Below are 27,787 nucleotides of genomic sequence, written 5' to 3' on the forward strand. Positions count from 1 at the left end.
CGTTTGAAGAAATAGTCTTACAGTCTTTATAATGCTCTTAGTGGTTTTCTGTAAGCTTATAAACCTTTACCCATGTACATTCCAGGTGAGAGGCAGAGGCAAACCACAGAAACCTGTATATTTGGGGCAATAACCTCAAATCTTTTAGTTGTGTGAATATTGGGACTCTTTGTGGTCGGATTGAACATGATAAAGTCTTTATTGACTGATTGAATGGACATGGCTATTTTATATAAAGCACTCTGAGAATGTCTCCCATAATTTGAACCTACATAAATAAACTAATGTGTGTCGCACGATTGTGATGGCTGGAATCAAACGCCTTTTCCTAAACTTTGCAGCACCATTTGTTTACAATTAAACATACAATTTGCACCTATAGTTTGATATTGATAAGAACTTAAGACCCTGAAAAAGAAAACCTTCAGATTATTTATAGACATAATTTACTCCCCCAAACAGAGAACAAAAAAAGAAGAAAAAGTTGCTTTCTCTCACTTTGACTTTTACATGTTATGCTTAAGTTCAATATTTAACAAAACACACAAAAAAATAACCAATCACCTGTTATAAAATAGACTGAAAACCTAAATGCTGACATTTTTAACGAACAGAAACAGCTGCAGATATGCAGTAATATACTTAGCAGATTATTAGGCTTTTAATACCAGTGACAGATGTTGTTTGCAGGTGATAGAATGGACATGTAATTGCTGTGTTGCAACTACTTAGAAATCATCTACTGAACTAAGATGATTTTGCTATTAGCACCGTATCTATGTGTGTGTGGTGGTGAGAAGTGAGTATAATGGTTTTGTGTGTGTTCCTGCATTGGTGGGCTGGATCAAAACCCCAGTGCAATCAGTTTTTAATTTCCCTGAAATCAAATTACATGGAAGGGCAATAACCGGAGCAGTGGACTATGGGAAAGTCATCTTCAAGATTATAAATTGACCCTGGAGTCCATGAGTGTGTGAGTGCGCCAAAACTATGTCGTTGTGAGTTTCAGCTTGCATGCCTACACATAGATTTACATCATAGATAGAAACAATGAACCAATCTGGAGCAGCTTCTTAACGACATGTAGTGAATATTGGATTGTAAAAACAGATTCCACTCTGGCTTGTGCAAAACCCTTCACAGCATTACATGGAATTAATTAGGTAATTACAGAAAGCAATGCATGACCCATAATATTCAGCACTGTATAATTTATATTAATTAGGTGTAATAGAAACATGGCAAAATGCAGGGTACATGGTTAGTTCCTCCTCTACTTATAAATAACTTTTTGCTTTTATGTCTCAATTCATCATGTAAAGTTTAAACCACACATTTGTGATATTTTATACAAACAAATGAGAGCAAGGAAACGGGATGTCCACATACAGTGCCGTGCAAATGTTCTACTAACATCTGAACTTTTTCCCACATGTGTTGTTGCAACTACAAACTTCAAAAAGTTTTATTAGTATTTTATAACCCAAACTAACAAAAATATTGATGATGTTTAAAAAGAATTTTCTAAATAAGACTTTTGTATGCTTTTGTACTCAGCCCCTATGAGTTCATACTAGTAAAGTTTCACCAAATGTTCTTAACTAGTCTTAGACTTTTTATAGTGACTGTGGCTGAATGTTTGTTGTATGTGATTCAACCTGAGATGGCGTGTGCACTGTTTTCTGCAAAAGTGTTAAAGTTGTTATTTTTAGATCCGACAGAGCATTTTGCATGATTTGTCTACTTGATACTTTTCCACAAAGGCCAAATCTGTCAACATTTTCCTCCATCTTAAAGGAGAGATATTTAAACAAAATAGGCTGAGTATAAGCACATGCCAGGTGTATAGATTTATTTGTAGTAGATATTTAAAAACAATGTATTGTGTTTCTACTTTGCAGTGTTGCACTGCTTTGTATTATCAGTCGGATAATATCTGCCCAAAATACAAAGATGTTTGTCGCTGTAATATAATGAAATGTGAAAAGGTTTAATGGGTAAATAGTCTTGCAAGGCATTGTATACCATTCATTTTAATTGTTCAGATGAGTTTGAGTTTAGACTCAACCGCATATGTTGCTATGGGAATATTTGACTTAGCTCTCAGTGTTGGACAAAACTTGTTCACCCTGAAAAGCAATTTGTCCTGAATTCACCTCATGGGGGAGATGTTCAATTGCCTATGGAAAAGGTATGTTTAAGCTGCAGCTCTCTCCACCTCTAATTAGGATGAAGTGGTTTTAAACTGCAACCAGTTATTATTGTAAGTTTAAAAAATAAATGTACGAACACACTCAAAGAATTGCACACAGGAATTGTGTGATGGAAAAGCATAGACAGACAGAAGATATTGAGTCAGTAATTTTAAAACCAGCAATATGGGATAAATTCTTACTCTCCTCTAAAGAGACAGATTAACACATAAGATCAGACAGGGGTGCCAGTGGAACACTATGATCCGTAGTGAAAGTAAGGAGAAACAAAGTGGAGAGTTGAGTGTGTGCTGAAGAGAAATATGTGTCAGATTATGTGTGAAATAGAGGGAGGCTGAAGCTGTAAGGAGTGGAGGCTCTGAAGGTGTCTGAGTTTAACCGGCTAGAGTCAATCATCTAAAGCAGTCAGAGCACAAGATAGTGACTTCTTTGGGTTGGATGTGGCATTTTCATTGAAAGAGAGAGAAAACAATATATATATATATATATATATATATATATATATATATAAATCATGTGTGTTCATGATTTGTGAACACACACACATATATATATTGTATATATACTGTATATATGTGTGTGTGTGTTCACAAATCATGAACATTGCACCTAAAACCCATGGATTTTCAATGGCTTGAAAAAGTGTCCACAGACATTTTTCCAAGTCATTTTCACACCAAAATAAACTTTATTTGTATTAAAATTGTATGTCATAGACCAAGACAAAGTAGTGTGTAACTGTGAGGGTTTTTATTTTATTTTTTACAAATACAACCCTTAAGCAACACTTACATAGAAGAAACAAGTCACAAAAATGATCTAGGAGTAAGAAGATCAAAGTACTTGGGGATAGATCACTAAAAGAAGGAAAGTAAAGAACTATAAAAAAACCTCTTCCTTTGTCTTTAGATGATAGGATGTAAATACAATGAGCCAATATCTTTGAATGTTTAGGGCAAAGAGAGCAATGAAAAATATATAGTGATAATGTAGTCACATGAAAATACAAGATTTAGGAGAGCAGATGCTTCACATTTGATTCAAACTTGATGTCCTCTGAAGAAAAAATCTGAACCAAAGCTGACTGAAAAATGCCATGTCAAAAACCCAATCTGCTTCCATCTGTGATACTCAGAAGCCATCAGAATTATTATCTTGTCCCCTGTTTATTTGAAAAAATTACACGAAACAATGTTTGTGTATTTTCTCTTGTCCTCTGTGTTGCAGGCAGCCAAAAAGAATTGGATTAACGGTTAAGATTTTGAACTGTTTTGAATGAAAAACTAAATTCCTGCTATTGATCCTTGTGTTTAGAGAAAATCTTTTAAATTGCAAAAAATGTTTTAACTAGGCAAGAAAATCCTATCCTCTCTCGTCAAACAAAAATATGTTTTTCATCAATCTTTTTCATGTGACATTAAAGACGTCATTTCAATGTGTTTTTTTCCTGAAATTAAAACCTTTCAAGTAGCTTGTTTTTGTAATCTTAGAGAATGACATTCGCTACCTGCCTTTAAAATATTTAATAAACATAATTATTCTCATTGTTGACTGAAAATGTTGTCTACATGTTGTCATACAATAAAAACCCCACATTTTATCACAACATGAAAGAAGGAAATACTGTCGCTAATTTCAATGCGTGCAATCGATCAAGAGGACAGTTATTGTTCACTGAGCATGACAAACATATTGCATGTCCATCTGTGCTGCATTTCAAATCTATTTAAATCAATGGGTAATTGTTTGTGCATATTTTGTTTAAGGTGTAAAAGCACCACCTTGATGAAAGGCTGCTTGTGATGAATCAGCTGTTAATGTGAATGTATAAATAAAACTGATGGTGCTTGAGGCCAGTGGCAGCTGGTAGCTTTAATTAAGCCGCTCAGAGTAAGATAACTAGGGAATGACAGGGACATAAACCAGGTCCTGAAGCTCAGTCCAGCACAAGCAACAAAACTAAAGCAGAGATGACTTTGCTGTTGAAATTGTTCTGTGTAGACCCATTGCGATGTGATGTCACTAGCCCTTGCAGTACCTTTGGTTTGGCTCTGGTTACCAAGAGCGCAGCAGTGCTATTAGTGTGAAATAAAAAGAAAGTCTGAGAATAGAATGTAGTTAATCATGCTGTCTGCATTTTGTTGTGCACATGGTTACACACAATGATTTATTAGAAACTCAGGTGGTCATTCTGTGGGGTTCAAATGGAACAACTGCAAAATTTACACCAGCAGAGTTCTGTTTATTCATGACAAAACATGAGGCAGATTAACACAAATCTCCCATCCTGTCCCGAAATAGCCACAGGAAATATATGCTAAATAACGTGAAACTGTTATAATAATTATAACATCGAAAACATATTTACATTATTGGCTGAACTTTCTTAAAACCAGCTTGCCTGTAGATTCAAACAATGAAGTTAGGATTTTCTCTAACCTACATGTTACTTTCCCACAACTTAGACTTTGGGGCACTTTCAGGATTTGGACTGTATTATGAGGTGATGTATTTTCCAATGGTTCCTTACTGAAAACCTTCTTTGCACTTAAGTGGTACTTTCTTAAAGCTTACAGGTAACTTTCTCTGAACGTAGCAGTTTCTTTCTCTGAGTGTGGCAGCTGCTTTTTTGGACCTTAGCGGATATTTTAACAAAACGTAGCCATTGTTTTCTAGGATCGCATCAAATATATTACGAAGCATCTGACAGATTTTGCAATGTTATACTTATTTTTGTAATCAAACCTAAGAGTAGCTTTTTGTTTACTGAGCTGAAACACATTACCTGCATAACAGTCATATTGCAAAGTGAAAAGGTTTGTCAAAGGTCCTGTTTATATCTGTGAGTTTGTGCAAATGATTGATATGCGACATGTCTTTAAGAACACTGTTCATCTTGTCACAAACTGCTAATAAGCAGATGCAATGTTCCAAATGTTGGTTAAACAAAGATTTTATTTTAAGACAAACAGTAAATTGTCCTTTTTTTAAGACAATTTACTGTCTTCACTTTAAAGACAGTAGATTGTTGCAGACATGTTATCTGCCTTTTGCTTTCGCATTGAAAGAAAATTCTCTGCCACCCTCTAACTCCTCTTGTGCCCAGCATGCGGAGGACATGTTTCCTTGTGGCGTACCATAAAATAAACCTGGCAGTCTGCTTGTGTTTGGGTAGCTTTGCTTTGCAAAAAAAAAAAGGAATTTAAGATACTGCCACTATTGCATAATAAACTAATAAGTGATAAAGACTGTCACTGGGGTCAATTAGTTGAACAGATATAAAATTGACAAAAAACAAAACACTTCTTAACACCATTCAAAACCCTTTTACAGTTCTAAGGAATCCTTATTTATCTCCATGCTGCTGCTTTTGTTTTGAACTCATAAAGGGTTGTTTGCTCCTGCAGCATCTCGCAACTTGTACACAAAGGATGCCACAGCCTCAAAAGAGAAGCCCTGCTCATTCCAGGCACAATGCAAACTTTTGCTACCTCAGCTCTCTATGATGCTATAAAAATCATTTTGAACAAAGTGGAGCACAGAGATACCTGTTCATAATAGATAATGAACCCACCCATTTATCTCTCCTTCACAATTCTCCCCTCACATCTTCAGTCTTTCTTTTTCTTTAATGGATAAGATACTATATTGAATGAATGTTTGCATTGTTATTCTTGTTTTATTGAGCAGAAACAGTGAGCTGAGCGGGAATTGTGCTGCCTCAGCTCTAAACGTGTGCCTTGTAAATCAGAGCTTACAGCAGAAGGAACCCATTAATGTGGATGAAGCAGGGCAGATTCATAACGTGAGGCTTTGTCTTCACTCACTGCATGTGAGTGAAGACAAAGAACAACCTGCAAAGCTTATTAATTGAAGCTGTAAGGTGTGATGAAAAGGCAACTCCGTGACCTGAGAGAACATAAGACACTTTAAAACAACACTACATCAGTTTGAAACAAAACACCAAGGTGCTCAACCAACAACTTTATTCATGTTGTTTTTGAGTCCAAGAACGGACTTTAATCTTTCGGTATAAATTGCATTTATGTTGTCTTGATGGCCTCTCTCTGTGCTGCACAGAACAAACCAGCCATAAAAATAAATTCATCTTCCCAAGTTCACAATACATTGTTTCACCAAAGGTTATTTTAAAATTAGGAATTTGACAAGTGAACCAAAATGATGATTGCCACAGAAGGATACTCAAACCCCCTCCTACAAACTATTTTGACTATACCTCTAAACTTGCTGTAAAAATCGATGCCAATTTTATAATTTAAGAAAGGCTTAAACAAATTTTATGATAAAGGTAAGTTGTTCAAACCAACATATTCTCTAACAAATTTCTGAAACCTTCAGAGCTGGATTTAAACAAGGACTCAGTTTTACACAGGTGGGCCTGATATGGTAACTTTTGGAGGCAATTGATTAAATTGGGTATACATTTCTTAAATTACAATTATTCTGACACAACATTAATTGAAAATATAAATGAATAAGTTCAAATACAAACAGAAGTCCATTCGTAGCACTGGGAATCCAAACTTTGCTCAGCCCACAGCAGTTTGAAAAACAACTGCTACACATCTGGATATTTAAAAAGTAAAGATGATGACAGCTTAGAAATGATTGTGAGCTAAATCACATTCTATTTTTTTTTTTGTTTCGGTATTTCTCATACAGCCACCTTCTGAATAAAACAAATCAAATGTAATATCATCCATCAAGCTTCTAGTAATCATGTGTCCCCCTTTTTAATTAATTAATGATTTAATAAGAAGTCATTGGCAGAAAGTTTGTTGCTGTGCCTAAAGTTATTGTACCATTATTATTGTCATTCTGTTGAGCATTCATTTTTCTGATGGCTGTATTATTTCTTTTCATTAGGGATTTTGGTAAACTGTAACATACTTTAGTAAATCCTATTTCATTTTAAATGTTAAGCAGACATAAGTGAAAACTGCATCTTATGCTTGCATTTATGCCAGGGGGGTTATGAAAGGCTTTTTAAAAAATTGCTGTTCTGCCTGCATCGATTTGAGCATTTAGAATAAACCTGGAAATGTATTCATGTCCATAACACCGCTATTCCACTAAAAATGTCTTTTGTAAATGAGAAGCTAACAATGTGCTTTGTCAGCATTGTGCAGGGTCAGCCACATGGAACACAAAGCTCACTCATTTCTTCACTTCACCTAACACACACGCACTCTTTACCCTGGGCTCCAAGTACGGACAAAGTCTGTTGTATACTTCGATTTGAGGAATCTAGGAAGAACTATCAGATTTAGAAGAACAAAATATGTCTTGGCAGAAAATACTCTAGGGAAAAATTTAGACAATCTAGTCCCTCTGGATTGTCTGAAAATATATTTTGCTTAGACAGCGATTCATTAACATACACATAAGGGAGGAATGCTGCCCAGAGTAGGAATGTGTTCAAACATGAACTTGTGCAAGCATGTTCCACAGTCCTCCTTGTTGGAGCTGTGGAGGCATCTTTAGGGTTTCTGATAAACTTTAGCTTTAACTATTTAAAGTACAGTAAATGACGGATCAGGTTTCAAAAAGCACGTCTTGAAAACTGACCAATTCTTTCAGTTTTCAATTATACAGAACTGTAGATACTGCATGCTGTCATTATCAATGAAATAAAAAAATAACTGTCAGTTCAATTTCACCATATTATACACGTGGATAATTAGAGTAAAAGCTTTAATGTTCCACTTGTGAATGTAAGTCTGTTGGGTTTCACTTTGGCACTCAGGCAACAATTCTGAGTTCCTCACTGACAGACAGCAATGGGTTCAGAGCTGAGACTCTTCTATACAGTTTAACTCTTGGAATATTCTCTACAACTAGCATCAGTCCTGGTAGTTCTGCTGCAGTTAAAAAAGATCATAAATCAAGCATAAATGTGGGTTCCCTTGAAGACAAAACAGTTACCTGACACTGTACAATTTCTACATAAAACACAATTTTGTCAGCTTCTAATTTTCTTCCCAAGAAAATGCATAGTGATGCCCCAATAATGTCTGCGAATTCAAACAGTAAAGAAGGTAAAGTAAACTGCATTGCAAATTGACAGTAAGGATCCTTTTGGGCCTGTGCTCAACAATTAACATTTTAATTCTGTCCTGGTTTAGTTTCAAAAATCTTACTAATGTTAGTTTAGTGAGAGGAGAAGAGTTGTACAAGTACTGGGAGAGTGAATGCTGCAACAAAGGACTGGAGACTAGGAATTGAATCTAACACTTAAGAATAACTAGACATAAGAAACACTAACTAAACTACAGTAACTAAGAAAGTACTGAAACAAAGGAAAACACAAATAGGCTGATCTAAATAAGAACAGATAAGTCAGAACTTAAGAACTAAAAGTTCCAACAACCCAAGATCCTAACATATTGGGTTTATGTAGCACAGAAAAGACAGAACGTCTCTTCAGAGTGGTTTTCTGACAGAACTCGGTGAACTATAAGTTAGGAATCTGTTCATGATAAGATTATCTGTCAAATTAATAATGCAAGTCAACAGCTAGTCAAAGTAAACAAATTCCACCATCTGCTCTCACTATCAGTTCTATTAGTTATTGGCTCTATCACCTGTGTGGATCCTGTCTTTAATAAAGACTCTCTATTCAAAATGAAGGACTCCTAATTAATAGCTTTATGAGAGAAGTGTCATTGGCAAGAGGCCGCAGCTGGTGTATCAGTGAAATGGTGCTACAGCCCTGATTGCATTTCTTGGAGCAAGTAATGGCCCTTCAGGAGCAAATATTCTCAAATCTTTATTTTATCAGAAGTGAAAAAGTAAGGTTTTGAGGTTCTGGACTGAGATCCATTTAATCTGTGATAACAAAAAATATTTATGTATTACCCTTGTGAGAAAAAAAATCTAAACTAACAAGATAAAACTAGATTTTTCAAGTCATATTTGGGTAAAATAAACTAATTTATTAGTTTATTTACATATAATGTAAGCAATATATGGTTGATTTCCTCTTGTCACTGTAATTTTGTTTTTCAGTGTACTTTAGTGGGAAGGAAAAGCTCAATGACAACTTTCTGCCTCTTGGAAACTGCTGACCCAGTGCTTTTAGGAATTACTTCCAAGCTTCATTGTTCAGATGCCGACTCTGTCAGGATGACGTTGCAGCATTTATCTATTTAATAGAAAAAGTCAGCCCGAGTTAACAAATCAAGAAGATTCTTCAGAATTACATCTTAGTAAATCTAATTTACTAGCAAAGCTTATTGTACTACAACACATTACGACTCTTAAGGATGTAGCCAAGGAACAGAGTCTCATTTCATCTCTACAGATGGTTCCCACTGCACAACACCAAGAAACAACTGCAGCTTGCATTTGCGGTGTGTTCCTCTCTAATGCCCACAGCAAGTTTTCTTTTGTTTTGGCCCATGTGTTTTAGTAATTTTCTTGCTTGTGCACGAGCTAATTTTCCCCTCCATTCATCATGAATTGATTCCATCCTGACATAAAGAAAAGAAAGTGTGTTATTCCTGCAGCTATGAATTGTAAAGCCTCATGCTAAACCATAATAATCCAACCATGAATTCCATAAACCAATTATGTGCACTCAGAAACAGTATGTGTACACAAATTCTTGCAGGAAAGTTGGATTGGAAAATCCTTATGTAGCAGGATTTTAGAGAAGCATCCTAGCATTCAATTCTTGGGCAAAACTAGAACAACTGTGTGAGAGTGAAAAGCTGCTGCAGATGTAGGTGCTTTGAAAAACTCTTCCACATTTTGTCATTACAGCCACAAATTTTCATTGGGTTTTGGGAGGATTTATTTGCAAAGAAGAACATAATTGATGAGTGGAAGGAAAAGGGGTATTAATTTAAACATCTTTTACAAGTATAAATATGACAAGTACGGCATGCCTATGCATATAATTTTTTACTTCTGTACCCCTAAATAAAATCCAGCTTGCAGTTATAACGTGTATATGTAATTCAAATCTGATCGGTTTGAAGAATTTGAATCTGAAACTGTTCCATCCCTGCATATGAGATTTGCAAAAGAGCATTACTGAATAAATGACCACATGGACTCCTTTAAATACAGTGGGTATTTAAAGGAGTAGGTCAACAGAGTAGATTTATGTAATCGTAGCTTGACAACCTTGGAGGATCTTGTGGAACACCGTTCAATCCATTAAATGCAAATCTACATCATACTTTTTTACATGCTTTTTTGTAAATGTTTAAGAGCTATGTATCATTTTTCTTTGACAAAATATGAAAAGAGGTGTAAATATGGTTTTAAGTAACAGGAGTAGAACCAATAGGGAGATAAAAGTGTGAGTTTTAATTAAACACACTAAGAAAAATAGAGAGTACAGAAGTAAAATGACTAGAAATAGTATAATTCACCAGAACTACTGAGTGGAAAAAGTCAGCACATTATTTCAGCTTTGATTCACTTGTACACAAATATGCACTGAGCAGAGGTCAGTGAATTAGCACTGAAGAAACTAAAGGAGCGCAGAAAAACAGGGGTGACATTTAGCAAAGAGATGATGTAACTTTTGCAAAGAGATGACACTTGTGTGCCTCTGGTCGTCTTGAAGACCTGATATAAAAATGTTCCGTGAATCATGCCGTAAGAGTGTGGTAGCAGAATAAAGAGTGAGATCCAAGTCAAGATCTATATGTCAGTGTTTACAAGTAAATACTTTCCAGGAGCTCTATTTAGTACCAGCTGAGCATTGTCCAAACACCACAGCCTGTTGCTGATAACTTTGTATATCTGGACCACTGTGTACTCATCTGAAAACTATTTCCAACAGGAAAATGTGCCGTGTCGCGCAGTCTGGAATACTTGTGTTCTGCTGTCATCACAAAAAACACTTTTGTTGAATATATGCAATGACGAATCAAGGAAGTTCTGAAGGCAAAAGGAAAACCATTCCAATGCTGGCAAGGCTAACCTAATAAAAAGGACAGCGAGTGTGGATGAGATGCATTTGCCATGTCACTTTTTACAATAAGATAACCAGTAGTAAAATTATATGGACCCTGAAAATATGTCAAATAAAACCCTTTTAACAGAAGCGAGAGGAAGGGAAAAATATTGAATTACATAGTGAGTTGGTTTAATGGAGAAATAAATTAGTTTTAAGTCCAGGCACAGAATAGGAAGCCATTACCTCCCTCTCTAAATGTCAGCTCCATTTTTCCATCTTCATACAGAACTCAAACCAGTTGAAGATTTGATGAGGTCAGACTATTTATGCTTTTTTTTCCTCCTCCTTAGGGCCAAAGTAATAAAACTCATTCTTAACCTATGTTCCAATACACAGACTTGGCTGACTGCTCCTCTACTCCTCACTAGTCTGCCTTTAATTAACAATGCAATGCTTATATGAAATAAAATTTAATCTTTTGTTTGCATGAACACAGAATGAGAGCAGTATGGCATCAATACACGCTGCCCTGACTGTAGTTACAGTAATTCAGCTTTCAGTTGCTGCTCAGAATACAAATCTCTTGACTTTTTCCCTCCAAGGGCAACCACTAACACAGTTTCTCCTGTTCACACCCATTGCACTCCTCCCCGTCCATGGCTTGTTAAATTTGAGTGACAGAACCAAAAATTTGTGGTGAGTGTCAGGGCAGTGAGGGTTTGGAAATTGAGCAGAAATGTCTGTGCATGCAGACTGCATGGAATAATATATATATATTTATATATATATATATAAACCACATTTTTGACAAATGTGGTTAATTGCCGCATTAAAATAAATACTCAGTTTCTTAGCAATGAGATGTCTGAAAAGAAATCATTTCCACTGAAACCTAGCTGTCTGTGGGTCCTTAGACCAGTAAAACATTGGCACATCATCCTATAATAAAATACATTGTTGCTATTTAAGATTTTGGTTTAGTGTAAAATAAATAAATAAAGCTTCACATAATTTTTTCAGACAAATATTACTTCCTGACGGCAGTGATCCCTCTCCATGCACCCTCCATCCCCCTCCAAAAAATAAGAAAAATCATTACATAATTATCTGGGCTCTCAGCAGCTCTCTGAAAGAAATATAATCAAGAACTTCAAAATCATGTCTATAAAAAAGAGGGCTAATTCTCATTCAAGAGCATGATGTAAAAAGGAACATGTATAAGTACTGACTTCCCAGTAGGCAGCAGTCAAATGCAGTTGGAGAAAAAAAAGAGATTAATGTCATGCAGTGGTTTTGAGCACCTAAATGCAGGGAAAGTGGTAAAAAATTATAGTTCTCATTACTAACTAAGTAGTAGAAAGCTAAAAGTGCTCTTGGGCAGCAAAACTAATAAATATACATCAGCCGCTGAAAACGCTGACATTAAGCTGGAGCATTTGATGGACAGCAAACGAAATCAGGAAGAATAGATTTAACAAATAAAGAACCTGAGTGGCACAAACAAACCCAAAGAGGTGAAACAGACGAGATGAACATGCAGTAATAGGGTCACCGATTAAAATGTAAAATGTAGGAAAAAATGGATCATAAAACTAGAACATAGAATAAAGGAAGTTACACAACACACACATTTTTACACAACAGCAACAATATCTACAGCAGCATTATTAGGCAACTTTGCATTTCCAACAAAATAAGACCCTCAACATACAAAAGGCGCAGAGCTGTGTCTAAAATGCACAAATAACCTGACAAAGAGAAAGATGTTCCTTTGAAACAACATTTAGTGCCGCTTGGCTCTTAACTAGTAATAGAAACATGATCCAATAATTTAATCTGCAACATTTTCTGAGTAATAATTATGTTATGGTGTCAAAAATGTTCTCAACTACTTATTTAAAACTTTGTCATCCTATTCTGTGAACACTAAAACTGTAACAAATAAACAGTCAAATAATTTTATGAAATATATTTCAGACAACAGATAAGAGAGAAAGTAAAAGCCAGAACAGGGCTACTACACTCGTCTCACTTTATCTATTGGTAAAATTATGTCTATGTTAAATGACCAAGTGATGGAAATTAACACACTTAACAAGCAAACACAAATTAACAGTTAACACAACCTTTGATTTCTGGGGCAACAGGAAAATGCAACTATAAATATTTACAGTCCTTTTATGAACGAAACTGATATTTGTGAGTTTATGTAAACAACGAATTCATTTTTGGCCTGGTATGACCGCTTCATGGTCTATTCACAGACCAAATACCTTCCAGCAGCCAGTAGGCAGGAAAACTCACTTAGCCTATTCTAAGATTAGCTCACAGCTGCTTCAGATGGAAAATATAAATTGTAAAAGGGCTCCGTCAGAAACTGCAGGTCATGTAATTCCAGCTTTTTACAATAACATAACCTGCCTGCTAACATTATTTAAGTCAACTGTAACTTAAGGAACATGTTAGATATCCCTCTCTGAAATCATTTTACTCCAAATTTGACCCTAATTTTACCAAATTTAAACATTTCATTTCCATTGTTTATTCAGCTGATTCCAGATCGGTTGGAGCCAACTTCAGTAGTTGGTGCATTAAGTAAATGCCAGTGCCAAGAACCAGCCTAGAGAGGATAAACACTGTGATGCATTGTACTTGTATTCTTAATTGTGGATTGCTAATTCACTGGGACATTTAGAATAACCATAATAAAAACAAACAATGTATTTTTTTATGAGTATTTTTTTATGATTCTTATGACATTGGTTCTGGTTTTGTGTTAAATTTCTGGCTAGTGTTGTACTTTTAGTTTTAGAAATATTGTTACAAGTTTTTAATTTGTTTTTTATTGCCTTAGTTCCTGTTTTATTTTTGGTAATTTGTCTGCCCTTGTGCAGGAACTATGTTTTTCTGTGTTCCTGGTTACACCTGTTGCTGAGGCATGGCCTAAAAGGCAGGTTCTAGCACCTGTCTCTTAGGCCATGCTCTGTTTAGCCATTGTTTCCTCATACTGTGTATTACTTATTTTATTTATGGGTTCCCCCCCTCTTCACCCTACAGTACCTCAGCTGTTTTCAATTAAGTGATTAGACTCACCAGTTTTCCATTCTAGTGATTAATCTGATAGGTATTGAAGCCTCTCTATTTTACTCATTCCATGATAGATTTTTCTGTTGTTTCTCCGGTAGTCCTTTTTCTTTCCACTGCTCATGCCACTTTCCCTGTTGCTTTCTGTCAGTGGCAGACCTAGACTTCCATGATTGGGGGACAGAGGGGGCTACGGCTAGCTCCGGGGGTCCAAAATAGAATACTATCAACCGGTTAAAGGTCTAATCGGCTCGGCACACAGGGAGTGCTGAATGACCGCAGAAGGTGAACAACAACATATGGGATGAGATTGCAACAGCAACAAAAGTTAAAAAATGTTCAACTTTCTTGTGTTACATCATTAGTGCCACACGTGCACGTCTACATGCACAAGCTCAAAATTTCACATGCAAAAATTACAATCCAGTTTTCCTGTTAAGCTAAAACATAAACAGTTCTGAATACACACATGAAATTAGCCCATAGTGTTGATTTGTAGATGCAGTTAAGTACAGAAAATAAACTTGGTAAGAATAACCATCCCCGAATATCATCAAATTATATTTGGGGATCATATTTTCACTTATACCAGCTCCCCTAATACAATAAGTGTGTAAAGTCAATAGATAGACTGATGGTTTTCACTCAAATAAATGATAACACCATTAGCTGCACCCAGTCAAAGCATAATCAGAGTCCAACCAAATGTAACCAAATGTGAACAATTTATCCTTAATAACTTAATACATGTCCCTAGTTCCTTTTTGTAAAGCAGGCATGTATGCACAGTTGGTTCATTTTCAGCTTGAGTAGTATGATTTTTCACCATTTCTGAAACTAACAGAAAATTGAATCCATGACATCTCAACACTAAGCTTTTAACGGACATGGCTTGGAGGGTCATTTATATTACTGGAGGCAAAGATCTAAATGAAGCAAATGCTTCCTGACTTCCTAAAAGTCTATATAAAATGATTAGAAATTCTATAACACACCTGAGTGTAATACAGAGGGTTTTTTTAAGAACCTTTATAGTCCATTAGAGGAAATTACTTGCACAGTCTGAGATCTTTGCAATTTACATATTTAATACACCCCTTTGACCCATGCTGTCTGCATCAGAACTTTATCACCCTCATGAAAGGGTAATTTGAGCAGGCAAATTTATTTGTCATAAGAAGGCCTGCAGGACTTTCCTGTAAAAAAAAAACTGAAATTAAGCATATCACATTTTGAAGCGGTAATAATTTTCTGTGAATTCTTTGCTTTTAAATATCCCTCGGAGTAAATTCTCTATTTCTAACAGGGATTGCTGAAACAGTACATGTCATGTATCTTTTACAATACATTTCATTTCTTCAGATTAGAAAATTCTCTTTTGATTTTCCTCCAACAAAGTTGTGTGTTTGCATGGGAAAGTTGCTGGCAGGCCTTGAAACACATTTGTTTTTATTGCAAAAGGTCAAAGAGTTGTTTTCAGGCTCCATATCTTGGTCCAGAGCATATTGTGGACATTGGACATTACCCACCTAGAGGACGAAGCAGATACACTCCAGATGGAATCCATCTGCAGTGTCTCTGCAGGCGTTCAGGCTGATGTTGTTTAGTTTAAGCATTTCCAAATTGAAAAACGTTCCTTTTGGGAGCTCTTAATGTAGAGAAGAATCCACACTTGTTTCACATGTGAGCATAAAAGCCAGAAATGCAAATGGAAGTCAAGTTTAGTTCATACTCATTTCACTGTCGTATTTACATAGAGAAAAAATATGCGTTGTAAAAAAAAAATCTCAAGAAGTAAAAAAACCAAACCATATTGGACTACAATTGTAATCTAATTTAAACTTTTTCAAATTAGAAATTGTGGCATTATCTGCATATTTTACAATAACCTAACATTACACTCTCAATTGAAATGATACTTTCAAAATTGCCAGGTGAATTTGGCATCAGCTGACAAAAGAGACATTCAGCAGAGTTGCGCAATATCAAAAGTTCAAATCCAAGCCTCTTTTTCCCTGCATAAAATTTACTTTTTTATTTTGTTAGTTTGTTCTATTCAGGTTCTCTCACTTTCTCCTGCAGTCCAAACCACAGAATTAATTTGTTTACCTAACGTTAGGGCACCTGCAGATCTCATTATGGTTGAGCTTGGGAAAGTTTCACCTGTGCTGTAACGTTGATTATTGTGACTACTTTACCTGAAGACCCAGTGTTTTCAGGTGTTTTCAACCGGACTATGTCAGGTGTTTTCAACCTGACTATGAATCACTTCCCTTGCACATTGCAACATTTACGTTCTCTACTCATGCACACCACATACCACTGACTTTCACGTCTCAGTGAGGAATTTTGATTTACACAACAGTTTGAACTAAATCTGTACACTTTTTTTTAGCAATATTTATGTATGGAAAATCCTCTTTTTAGAGGAAAAACTACATAATTATTAAGTCATAACACAGAAAATACCCTTAAGTATGAGTGTGTGTTTGCATGGGTGATTGCTATGTGTGTTACTGTGTTGCCTTGTGATGGTCTGGAGCCCTGTCCAGGGTACACCCCCTTTCACTCAGTGACTGCTGGAGATTGGCACCCCACCGCTGCAGCCCTGACAAGATGAGACAGGTCACGAGTCTGTCACAGGGCAACACAACCAGCCACACACATGCACACACACGCTTGCACGCCCCTAAGAGGGATTAAATGTGGATGTTTTTTAACTTTGTTTGAACTATGAGGGTACCCAGAGAGAAGTACTGGTACAAGGGGAACGTACATTATACCGCTGTGGCTGAGATTCAAACCCTGAATTTTTGTTTCTGCAGGGTATAAAATGGGTTGTATCTGAGTATAAAACAGAACAATCAGAACTTCATTCATTTGTTGAAACAAATGCACTGAGTAAAGTAATCTGAAAGAACAGAATGACCAAAGAGAATTTGACAAATTTAGTTAACTAAGGATATCTTAGGAACTGGTTGGAAGTTAACAAATTAACTGATTCTGAAATTTTTATCTAAGCAAATGCAATTTGTGCAAATTTAACTGAACTGCAAAATTTTTGAATTTCCCTTCTGTGGACAATAAAAAGGCTATTTCTATTTCTAAATTGTTACTTTTACTTCCTAATATCCCAATACGGTTAGGTACAAAATTTTGTATGTTGTAATTCCTTAATTTTCTGTTGGAATATAAAATAGCCAACTCATATGTGTTTAAAACAACAAATACAATAAAAATAAATAATATCTGATTAGTCAAATCAGGTTCAAACTAAAGGGCAATCAGAAAAATTCATATTAGTCAGGAAAAGCATGATCAGGGGATAGTTACATTTTCTTTGCATTATCAGAATGCAGAAAATGTTCACAATGAAAAGCTGAAATAAATTTTGACCACAAATAGATAATATTTACAAAATATGCTTTTGTGGTTTGTCCACACAGTAGATGGAAATGTATAGATTCTTGGATAAATTTCTTGTTTATCAAATATTATTTGCACCGTTGCATGACTAGTGATGTCATGTCACAAAACGGCTAATACAATAAACTAATGCAAGTGAACGGAAAGCATGGGGCTACTTTCCAGCGAGACGTTTCTGCATCTGTGCACATTCAGACCGCAAGTTAACTGCTTGTGTGAGTAAAGTGTGAGGGGAGGAAGTGTTTGGGAGTCAGTTTGAACTTTTCCTCGTCTCGCATCAGGAAGATAATCGCCTGTATCGCCGCACCGTTGCTCGCAGAGCCCTCCTATCTTCTCTCTACCACTCCAGCACATCACACTGACTGATCCAGAATCAGCAGCTGCTGCTCCTCTCCCCTCTCTTCTTATAAGCAGCGCTACACCGCGCAGAGCTCCAGCCGCGCTCTCTCCACTTCAGGATGGACTTGTCTTGGTCTCCTTCTGCGCATCGCTGTCTCCGTCTGTAGTTCAGTGGGAGTTCCCGGCAGGAGGGAGCAAGCGCTGGTCTTTGTCTGCTTAATTTAATTTAATTTTTTTTTTACTGAACACCCACTGCACAGTCATTTCCGAGCGGCAGTTCAGAAATGGGAATGTATTTGCATCTGCTGCTCTTGCAGGGTTATTTTGTCTCGAATTTTTTGTGCAATGCCGTTGCTTTCGTGGAGGAGCCCGCCGGCGGGAGGTCGGACGGGTACTGCGGGCGGATCCTCCGGGCGCAGACGCAGGGGACCCGGCGGGAAGGGCACCACGAGTTCAGGATCAGGGTGGAAGGGGACCCGGAGACCTACCTGCCGGGCAGCACATACAGAGGTACATCTTCACTTTTCTTCCCAGAGTCTGCCGTGCAGTCAGTGCGGGAATTTGCGTCCAATTAAACTAGTGGATGATTACCAAATTGTACCAAATTGAAAACAGAGCACTTCTTCAACATGTATTTTTTTTTTTTAAATTTATGTTGTCTTTTACAATGTTAAGTGGAAACTGCAGCCGCGGGAGATCCAGTTTCCAAAGCAAGTCTCCCTCAGACTCCTGCTGGGAGATGCCGTTTGATAAGGCTACTTAATGTTAAAACGTGTAGCCTATTCACTTCCTCTTCTCTTCCTGCCTGAAAGTGGAATCTCTCTTATAACAACATGCAGATACGGGCTTCGAGACACACACAGACAGATCTGGATCCAATTAAGTTGACAAAACAAATTTTAAGTTCCCATCCGGCCGGCCAGATGTGTTTGGCCACAGTGAAAAAGGGGCGAGTTTCTCACAGTGATTTCAGATGAGCTCAGAAGAATGCCTTGAAAGTTTCAAACTCAGAATCAACCATTTAAAGAAAAACTCACAAAAGGTTACTCAAACCATTTAAGCTGGGATTTGATCATTTTTTTCAGCAAACTAAAAAACATATATAATAAATGTAAAGAGATGTAGGAGATTGTAAAATAGATCTTGAAGCTGAACCTGAATTGCTTGCCCATCTTATTTATGGCATAATTATCCTTGTTGCTGCACAAAGTCCTGCAGGTGATTGATGAAGTAAATTTTGTAGTTTTACCCCTATTTCCATACTTGGCCACATAACAAACAAACTTAATTTACTACAGTATTTGTTGTGATAGAACAACACAAAGCGTGTGAAGCAGAATGAAAATGAAAGTTAAAAAAAATTATTAAAATCTAAAATGTTTGTACTTATCATATTTAGGAGTCGTCGGACTCAGCATGTGGTTTATGGTTTAATATCTCAAATTTTAAAAAAAATTCTTTGAAAATGGGTAACGCCAATTTAGATTGGATGAAGAGCATCTCTGATTTTCAAATATTTATCTTAACTGTATTTACATTTGGACTCAAATAAATATGACTTAAAACTAACCATTCAATTGTAGCTGTATATGTAAGACTGTCTTGCTGCCCTAGTCTGGAGTCTTTTGCAGTATTTTCCAGGACTGGTCTGTATTTACCTTCACAACGTTATGCTGCCACCACCATGTTTTATTTTTTTTACCAAAATTATTATGCTCAGACTGTTTTGTGCATGGCTGACTGGAAATAGGACTCGTAATGGTTTTGTTTTAAATAAAAGGGTTATTTTCCTAGTGTTCTGTAAAGACCACATTGTGGAGTATGCAACTGCACTTACTCTCACACATGCCACTCCTCCAGAGGGAGAACAGACATAGACCATTTCCCTGATTAACACTGTATGCTTGGCCTGTCACTTCTGGTTGTGCTATTGTTTTTTGCATACTTGAATAATGGATTGAATAGTGCTGTGTGAGATGTTCAAAGCTTAGATACTCCTGACCATAGTGGTGTTTCTTGGTCTTAAAGATGCAGTTTGTTCACCAGTAGTCTTTAACAGCTGGACTTACACTGAGATTTCACATAATTGGGTGAGATCTGATGGCAGATTTTATGTAATGGCATCAGAATAAATGCAGCTGAATACAAACGCATGCTAAAATGATCAGATTTCAGTATAATTTTCTTTGTATGACATAAAGTCACATTAAAATATGCTGAAGCTTGTGGTGTAAGGCGACATAATATAAGGAGGTACAAAGGGTATGAACATTTTTGCAAAGAAGTGAAGGGTTTGGGAGTGTTCTTGCAAATTGATTCACCAATATAAATATTTTCAAATAGCTAACATGACATTAAAAGAAATTTATTATGCAAAATTCTCTTTCTGGATAGTTATGTATTTCCATTTGAGTGTCTAGTGCTTCTAGAAACTGTCAAAGTGCTAAAAAAAACATTCAGACAGTTCTTGGGAATACGTTTGTGTTTTTTGTAAAACAAGAAGTTGTTAGACTTATTTTTATGCTGCTTTCACTTGGTGTATATATTTGATGCAAAACCCTAAGAAAACAAAAACATCTGACCTTACAGAGGAAGCTGACCCAAATAATTATTACACTTTTTCTTTTATTTTTTTGAGGAAGATTAATTAGGAGGAGCTTATTAAAACAATAAACCCTCAAAGTCTGCACAATCTCTTTATATTAAGTTATTAAATGTTAAACAGATTTTAACATTGCTGTTCAAAGTAAATTATTTACAAGCATGGCTGAACATGGAGTCCTTTCTCACGTCTGATTCTATTGTGTTTATGACCTTTCTTTCTTTTCATAGAAGTTTAATGTTGCTTCAGTAATGAATAACTGCATACAAAAGACAATTTGCTAAAACAGTAAAACAATTTCAGGTTTCTTCCTGTACTCTGCAGCACAGCACACAAAGCAGCTCTGAGATGGAGTAGAGGTGAACAGTAGGGGAGAGAGAGTGGAGCTATTTTCAGAGACTAGAAACAGATTAGCCCAAAGAGAAATATCTTAAACAGAGAAAGAAATAATGTTCAAACCATAGTGCAAACAATGTCTGAGGGGAGAGCAACAGAACTGACTGACAGCTGTCATTTCTCTCAGTCCATTCACAGCAGTTACGAGTTTGTCTCTTTTTGAATCAACTCCACTGGCCTTGTTTTTTTTTTTTTTTTTTGCATATTTGTAGACTTCAAAGTCGCTGTTTGGATCAGGGTTTAACCAAGCTTTACACTTCTGTCTTTGAGGCTAAGTGTTGTTGAATTTGCATTTCCCCATTCTAGCAGCAGAGCTTCGTTGGTCTATCTTGTGGTTTTGCCAGTAACAAAAAAGCTGATTGGCTGATTGTGTTTTTGGAACTTTTGTAGTTGAAAATACAGTCCATAAACACAATAAAGTGTCCTGGCATTTTATAAAAGTCTTAATAAAATACTTGTAATAATTAAATGAAGTTAAGACATTGGCCTAATGTTGTGATTTTGAAATTTTAGGCTTTTTTAAAGACCCCATGAAAACTCTAAATATTAAAGTTTAAGGCTTTTTATTTTAAGATGTAGCCATATAAACTAGATAATTATTGTAAAATCAATCAGTTTTAGTAACTCAGTTCACTAAGTGAATCACATATTGACTAATTACACACAGACTGATCTTTTCAAGCCTTTATTTCTGATAACTGATGACTTTTTTGCTCGTAGTTAATGTAAACACAATTACAATTTAAACATTACATTAGACTAAAAAAATTAATGCAGACATGTGGGGTAAATAAAACCTTCATAAAGGTTGTTTCCAAAAAAGTACTTTTCTGACAAGCTTTGTCAGAACACTTAACCTGATTTAGTAGATATGACTATACTTAAACATACTTGCAGTTATATTGATTATGAGAACTCTTAGCATCTGTTACTTTTGGATTAACTATGTATCATAAACAAGATTTCTTCTTTGTGGTTTTGCTTTGTTGAAAATCTAAATGCATTTTAAACATATAAAAGTCGATTTTATTTTATTGTCGTGCTTAAAGGATGTTAACTGTTGCACATATTACGTATGTATCTGTATGTTTATGTAGTAGAAATCAACAAGACCTGGTGCTGCTCCAGGTTCTTCGAGAGTATCCCGTTTCTCAGTTGACCGTTTTAAGTAATATCTGATTAATTAACTAGGAACTGAGGGCTACAGATGAGGAGAATGCTAGGAAGTGTGATTCAGCTGTATCCTCCTTTATTAACTCCTTTGTAGGATACTAAGCTGCTGTTTACAACCTTCACTCTTCCACATCATGCACACTGTTACGATAAACCGTCTGTCACGATTATCTGCAGTGACCCTGGGCGTCGCAGACAAACCATGAAAAATCCAAAGTCAGTTTAATACCCTGATTCTCTGTGGAGCTGACTCATATTCTTGTTTTCCTCACAGTGGTGCTTCTAGCTAGCAGCCCTGCTTATTTCAGAGGCTTTACTCTCATCGCGCTGAAGGAGGGCAGAGAGGGCACCACGGACGAAGATTTCGCCGGCCAATTCCAGGTAAGCCTGACTAGGTGGGGAGAAGAATCTCCACATATGGAATGTGTTCTGTGTTCTATGGGAACATTCGCAGCAAAGGAGCTCATTTGCAAGCTTTAGCGCACCTTGCAGTCGACAAGGCGGCACCCTGCTGTTCTCTGATGTGGAGGTTAAAGGAGGTGTTTCTGACAGATACTGGGTAGGTGTCGAGATGGAAAAGAATAGAGGATCTCTTCCTGTCTTTGGTGCCACCCTTCCAAGGTGTAGCAAACATGGCACCCAGTTCCTGCTAAGTACCAGATATTTCCTCCAAAGGAAGAATAAGGTGACAAAAGGATTAAGGGGAGAAAAATGCATGTGGGAACAGAGAGGAGATATAAACAGTGAGAAAGAGATGTGAAATGTTTGTTTCAGTAGTTACACAGCTCCCACTGAGCAGCAGAGAGCTCCCAAGGAGTGAGCCAGACTTTCTCAATTACCTTCCTCTCAGTGTAAACAGGAACAAACATCTGTGTTTCCACACTCATTCCTACCAGAGTTACAGCAAACAGCAAGAAATGGCTTTCCTGTTAGTAGCAGTTCAAAAATAGCTGTTTCCAAACTTTTTAGCTTCTGACTCACAAAATGAGAGTGGAAGACTTTTGGTTCTGATTATTGTTTGAATACTGAGTCAATTAAAACAGCATAATGGGAACACATCAACAGACAATATGTTGCTTTTTTAAACTTTTTAAATATTTATTTATTTATATTTAACTTTATAAATATGTTGCACAGTGGCGCAGTTGGTAGCACTGTTGCCTTGCAGCAAGAAGGTCCTGGGTTCGATTCCCGGCCGGGGTCTTTCTGCATGGAGTTTGCATGTTCTCCCTGTGCATGCGTGGGTTCTCTCCGGGTACTCCGGCTTCCTCCCACAGTCCAAAAACATGACTGTCAGGTTAATTGGTCTCTCTAAATTCTCCCTAGGTGTGAGTGTGTGTGTGCATGGTTGTTTGTCCTGTATGTCTCTGTGTTGCCCTGCGACAGACTGGCGACCTGTCCGGGGTGTACCCCGCCTCTCGCCCGGAACGTAGCTGGAGATGGGTACCAGCAACCCTCCCGACCCCATTAGGGACAAGGGTGAACAGAAAATGGATGGATGGATGGATGGATGGAAATATGTTTTACTGCTACCAAAACATTGCCAAGATTAATTTCTACAAAAGACCTCACCACCCCAAATTTGTTGATACTCGAACCTATTGCGAGTATCAACAATACTCGCAATAGGGTACACAGATATTAGAAGATGCTGTATTGTTGCAATTAGAAGATTGCAGGTCTTAAGAATAACTGGCTGAAAAGTTATTCTTTTGGGCCATAAAATTCTTAACTTAAAAAGTGTCTTTATGATTGATTCCATCGTATATTTTTTCATAGTATGTGAATATATGGAAATGGGAATTATGTGAAATCATTAGAAATTTTATACCACAGGAACTGAACCCTCAATTTACAGACTGAGAAGAGAGGATTTGCGTCTAGATGAGGTGTTCTTGATTGCACTTTTTCCGCCTGGTAAACATGATACTTTTCTTTAAAACTCCAGGCTTCTATGGATCCTGGTTAACAAGACAACTGCAGTCCAGTTAATAAGTCACAGTTTCAAATTCCTACAGGGGCTCCATAGGCTCTAGAATCCTTTTAGTAAAACATATTTCCTTGCTCTCTGTAGTTGTAAGATATGTTGGTGTAATTTTTACATTATGGTGAAAGAATAGAGGTGTTGGAGCAATTCTTACTTAAACCTTCAGCATCTGCATACTTGACAAGGTGTGTGAGTTCTGCTTGTGTTAGCATTTATTCAGTCTATTAATGTGTTGTTTATCTGACTGTTGCTGTGTTTTGGAAAATAAAGTCATGAGGTTGGTGAATGGATTGAAGTAAACAACTGAAACATTTGTGTACAAAGAGCTGTGGGTAAAATGAGTAGTGCAGTGCCTAGTGTGAACTTGAGATAGTAAGACATGCATAATGGATCTCTGCATAAATCCCTGCACCTGAACACTCGCACCAACAGCATCGTCTAATATCTGTGTACAGGTGAGTCATCACCTCTGTCAGACAGTTTCAGCAAAAACAAACACATTCATCTTTTACTGCAGATCTGCATTCCCTTAGCTTTTCACTTTTTCATCTAGCAGACTTGTACACTTGCATGTCCAGGATGGAAACTTGGATATCTCTTTTCCCATTAACACTTTTCAGTTTGTTGTTTGGTAAATCTAGGGTCTTTCTGGGATGAATATATATATACTGTATATAAGTGGTGGGCCGTCAGGGCCTGCTAGGCCTTCTCTGCTGGCCTAAAAATATCTGAATCACAGACTGATGTTAATTATATTTTGTCCATGAATACGTATTATATAAATCCAAATGGTCTGTCCGCTTCCTTTCATTGCTAGCCCCCTGGTTGCGCTGCTTCCAGACGTGTATTTTCATATTTAAGCATTTAGCCAATCACATTTCAGCCGCTATTTGTTGCCAGGGTCAAAGAAATCTGCCTGGAGACCTTCACAATCAGTTCCGCGGGCCTTGTAGCATAGAATAAATGTCGATCAAACTGTTGCTTCAGCCAATCAGATTTTGAGTTGGCGAGGCCCTCTAGCAGGCGTACGGAAACGTCAGCGTATTCACACGCTCTGATTGGCTAGTCAAAGCGTGTACTAACCAGAGCTAGCAAACTGCATCTGTGGCGAGCAGCACAAGCAAAGATGTTGTTGTGTTGATTTAATAGCTGTTTTGTCAACCCACAATGGGTGAAGGAGGAGAAGAAATGGATTTGGTTGGAGATTTACTGTCAAAGCCATTTTCAAGATGGACTTTTCAAGAAAAGCTGGACATTGTTAAGCAAGGTCGGGCAACTCCAGAGCTAGCGAGCCTGTCACAACCGGGAAAAGGATTTGTCCGCCACTTTCAGTCTACTAACTAAAACTTATGCCAGAAATAGGACAGTTCAGGCTCGACTTTCAGCATTAGCTTCGATGGCGATAGAAAAGGACTTTTTCATGGAACTGAAACGCACGGATAATCTGCACAACAGAGTAATTGAAATCTTGAGGAAAGAAAGGAGGATGGATTTTGTGTAGAAATAATCTGGATTTTTGGTGAGTAAAATGTTGCTATATTCCTAAATAATATTGCAATTTTATCAGGTTATTTTTGATGCTTTTTTTTTATGTGTGTCGCAGCTGAAGAAGTTTATAGCCATAAAATAGTTATTGAGGGTTGATTGATTCAGACGGAGCACTACTGAAGGCCTAGGTGTGAAATGCACGGCCCGCCACTGATATATATATATATACATACATACTGTATACCCGGTGAGTTCTGGGTGCATCCTTGTGAAATCCTGATCAGATGCCCAAATCACCTCAACTAACTTCTTTCAATGTGGAGAAGCAGCAGCTCTCCTTTTGGCTTTCAAGGATAACAGAGCCCATCAAATCATCTTTGTGACAGAGCTACGATAATATACAAAGCATCAAATTTCAGCTGCTGGCATCTGAGATCTTCTGCGTTTGGTCATGATCCATTAATCATGACCACAGCTGAGGTTTGGAACCTGGAGGGGCCTGTAAATCAAGAGCTTCACTTAAGGGCTGAGCTTTCTTTTTTTAACCTTGACAGTTTGGAGTAGAAACTGCTTTGTTTGCAGACAAGACCCCAATATGTCTACCCATCTCCCACTCTGTCTTACCACCACTACTGATGAAGACACCAACATATTTGAACTTCTTTGCTTGAGGCACAGATTGACCTCTGACCTGGAGGGAGCAGTTTCAGATAAAATCAATCACCACATCTTTTATCACAATATTTTTCTCATGCTATCTATGGTCATAAACTCTCTGTCATATTTTCCTTCTCCTCTTCAATCATTGTCTTGCTCCAATCTGTGCAATACCTGTGTATACATATTCTCAGTTGCACCAAACTATGGAAACACTTGAGTTAAGCTAAAAAAGTTTCATCTGGAAATCTGTCCAGTCTTGTTCCACAGTTTTCTTTTATGACCTTTGGGTGTACATGTGAACATGCATTCCTCCCTTGAGACTCGGGTTATCTTTCCCTGACCTGCTCTCTATGAGTCAGCCCAGATAAAAAATAAAAATAAAAAATTGTTGCACTGTCCAAATTCTGGATGGCTCTCCTTGTCCACATTGATATTGCAATTATATTTTACATTCAATTAAAGCACTTTGCACTTACACAGACATTCAATCTAGAATATATCCTTCTCATTTAGGCTCCGTGAAGCTTTGTGTTTTCTATTTCTAACCAACGTAATGGATATATTTATTGAGGAAAATGTTATGCTAAGATATATTATTGTTTTTTGCGTAATCGTCATTGCAGTAACTGTTGGGACCTGTGCTCTGCTGTCTTTGTGGCAACAGGACAGTGCATAGTCTTCTCCCATAACATTTCATAAGTTTGAAGCATACAGAGAGATGGATATTTCTTATTAATCCAGAGTCCTGCATCCTCTCTTATTGTCTCTTCTCCTCTCTTCAGTTTCTTGCCCCACAGATTTTCTGGAGAATTTAGGTTTGTGGATTGAGATGACAATGGAAATAGGCTGATGTTGTGTCTGCAGACTATTTCTGTGTAGATGTGACCATAAGGTTTAAATACATATTCTCTTGAAAATAAGATCCACTGATGACTCATCCATTCATCCATCTATTGTCTTTAGAATATGTGTGTAATAATAATACTTTAAATGTTAGTTATGGGAAATATAGTCTGAGTCTGCCAATGCGGCCAATGCGTGTCCTTCTTGGATGTGCCTGAAAACTTTCAAAGTGAAACATATAGGAGGCACCCTGATCAGTTGCTCGTAGGACGTCATTAAATGATTACCCATTCAATTTATTTAAAATTTTATGACAGTGTCATTGTTGACTGTATTTTGTTGCACTTTGCACCAAAGTACTGCACAGCAAAAACAATAAAAGTAATACAAGTAGTGAAAGAGCAGAAAAGACCAATGACAATTAAAAAAAGCATTAGTAAAAGATTAAAATCTCAAGATTTGGACACATCTTCCCCAGGGATGCCACCTGAATGTATTTATTTACAATAATTTTAAAAGTTGGAAAATATGGACAAGCTGTTCGTTTTCTCTTCTTGCCCTCAGGGAGAGGAAAGTTTCAATATCAGACTTTTTTTTTTTTTTTTTGCTTGAACTTGCCTACCCTTCAATTTTCACAAACT

The 27,787-nt window shown here is 36.9% G+C and overlaps 1 protein-coding gene across 2 annotated transcripts in view; it reads left to right on the forward strand.

Moving 5' to 3' along the window:
• The first annotated feature begins 17,955 nt into the window (after window positions 1-17,955).
• Window positions 17,956-27,787, forward strand: part of spon1b (spondin 1b) — a 91,186-nt gene continuing 81,354 nt past the window's right edge. The window contains exons 1-2 of one of the 2 annotated variants that reach the window (XM_028039946.1): window positions 17,956-18,507; window positions 22,443-22,549. In XM_028039946.1, the coding sequence (XP_027895747.1) occupies window positions 18,282-18,507; window positions 22,443-22,549 (333 nt within the window). In that variant the 5' untranslated portion in view covers window positions 17,956-18,281. The remainder of the gene's footprint in view (window positions 18,508-22,442; window positions 22,550-27,787) is intronic. The other variant, XM_028039937.1, reaches the window with a different exon arrangement.

Source organism: Xiphophorus couchianus, chromosome 2 (assembly GCF_001444195.1).
Source record: "Xiphophorus couchianus chromosome 2, X_couchianus-1.0, whole genome shotgun sequence".
In the NCBI taxonomy this organism is placed as follows: domain Eukaryota; kingdom Metazoa; phylum Chordata; class Actinopteri; order Cyprinodontiformes; family Poeciliidae; genus Xiphophorus; species Xiphophorus couchianus.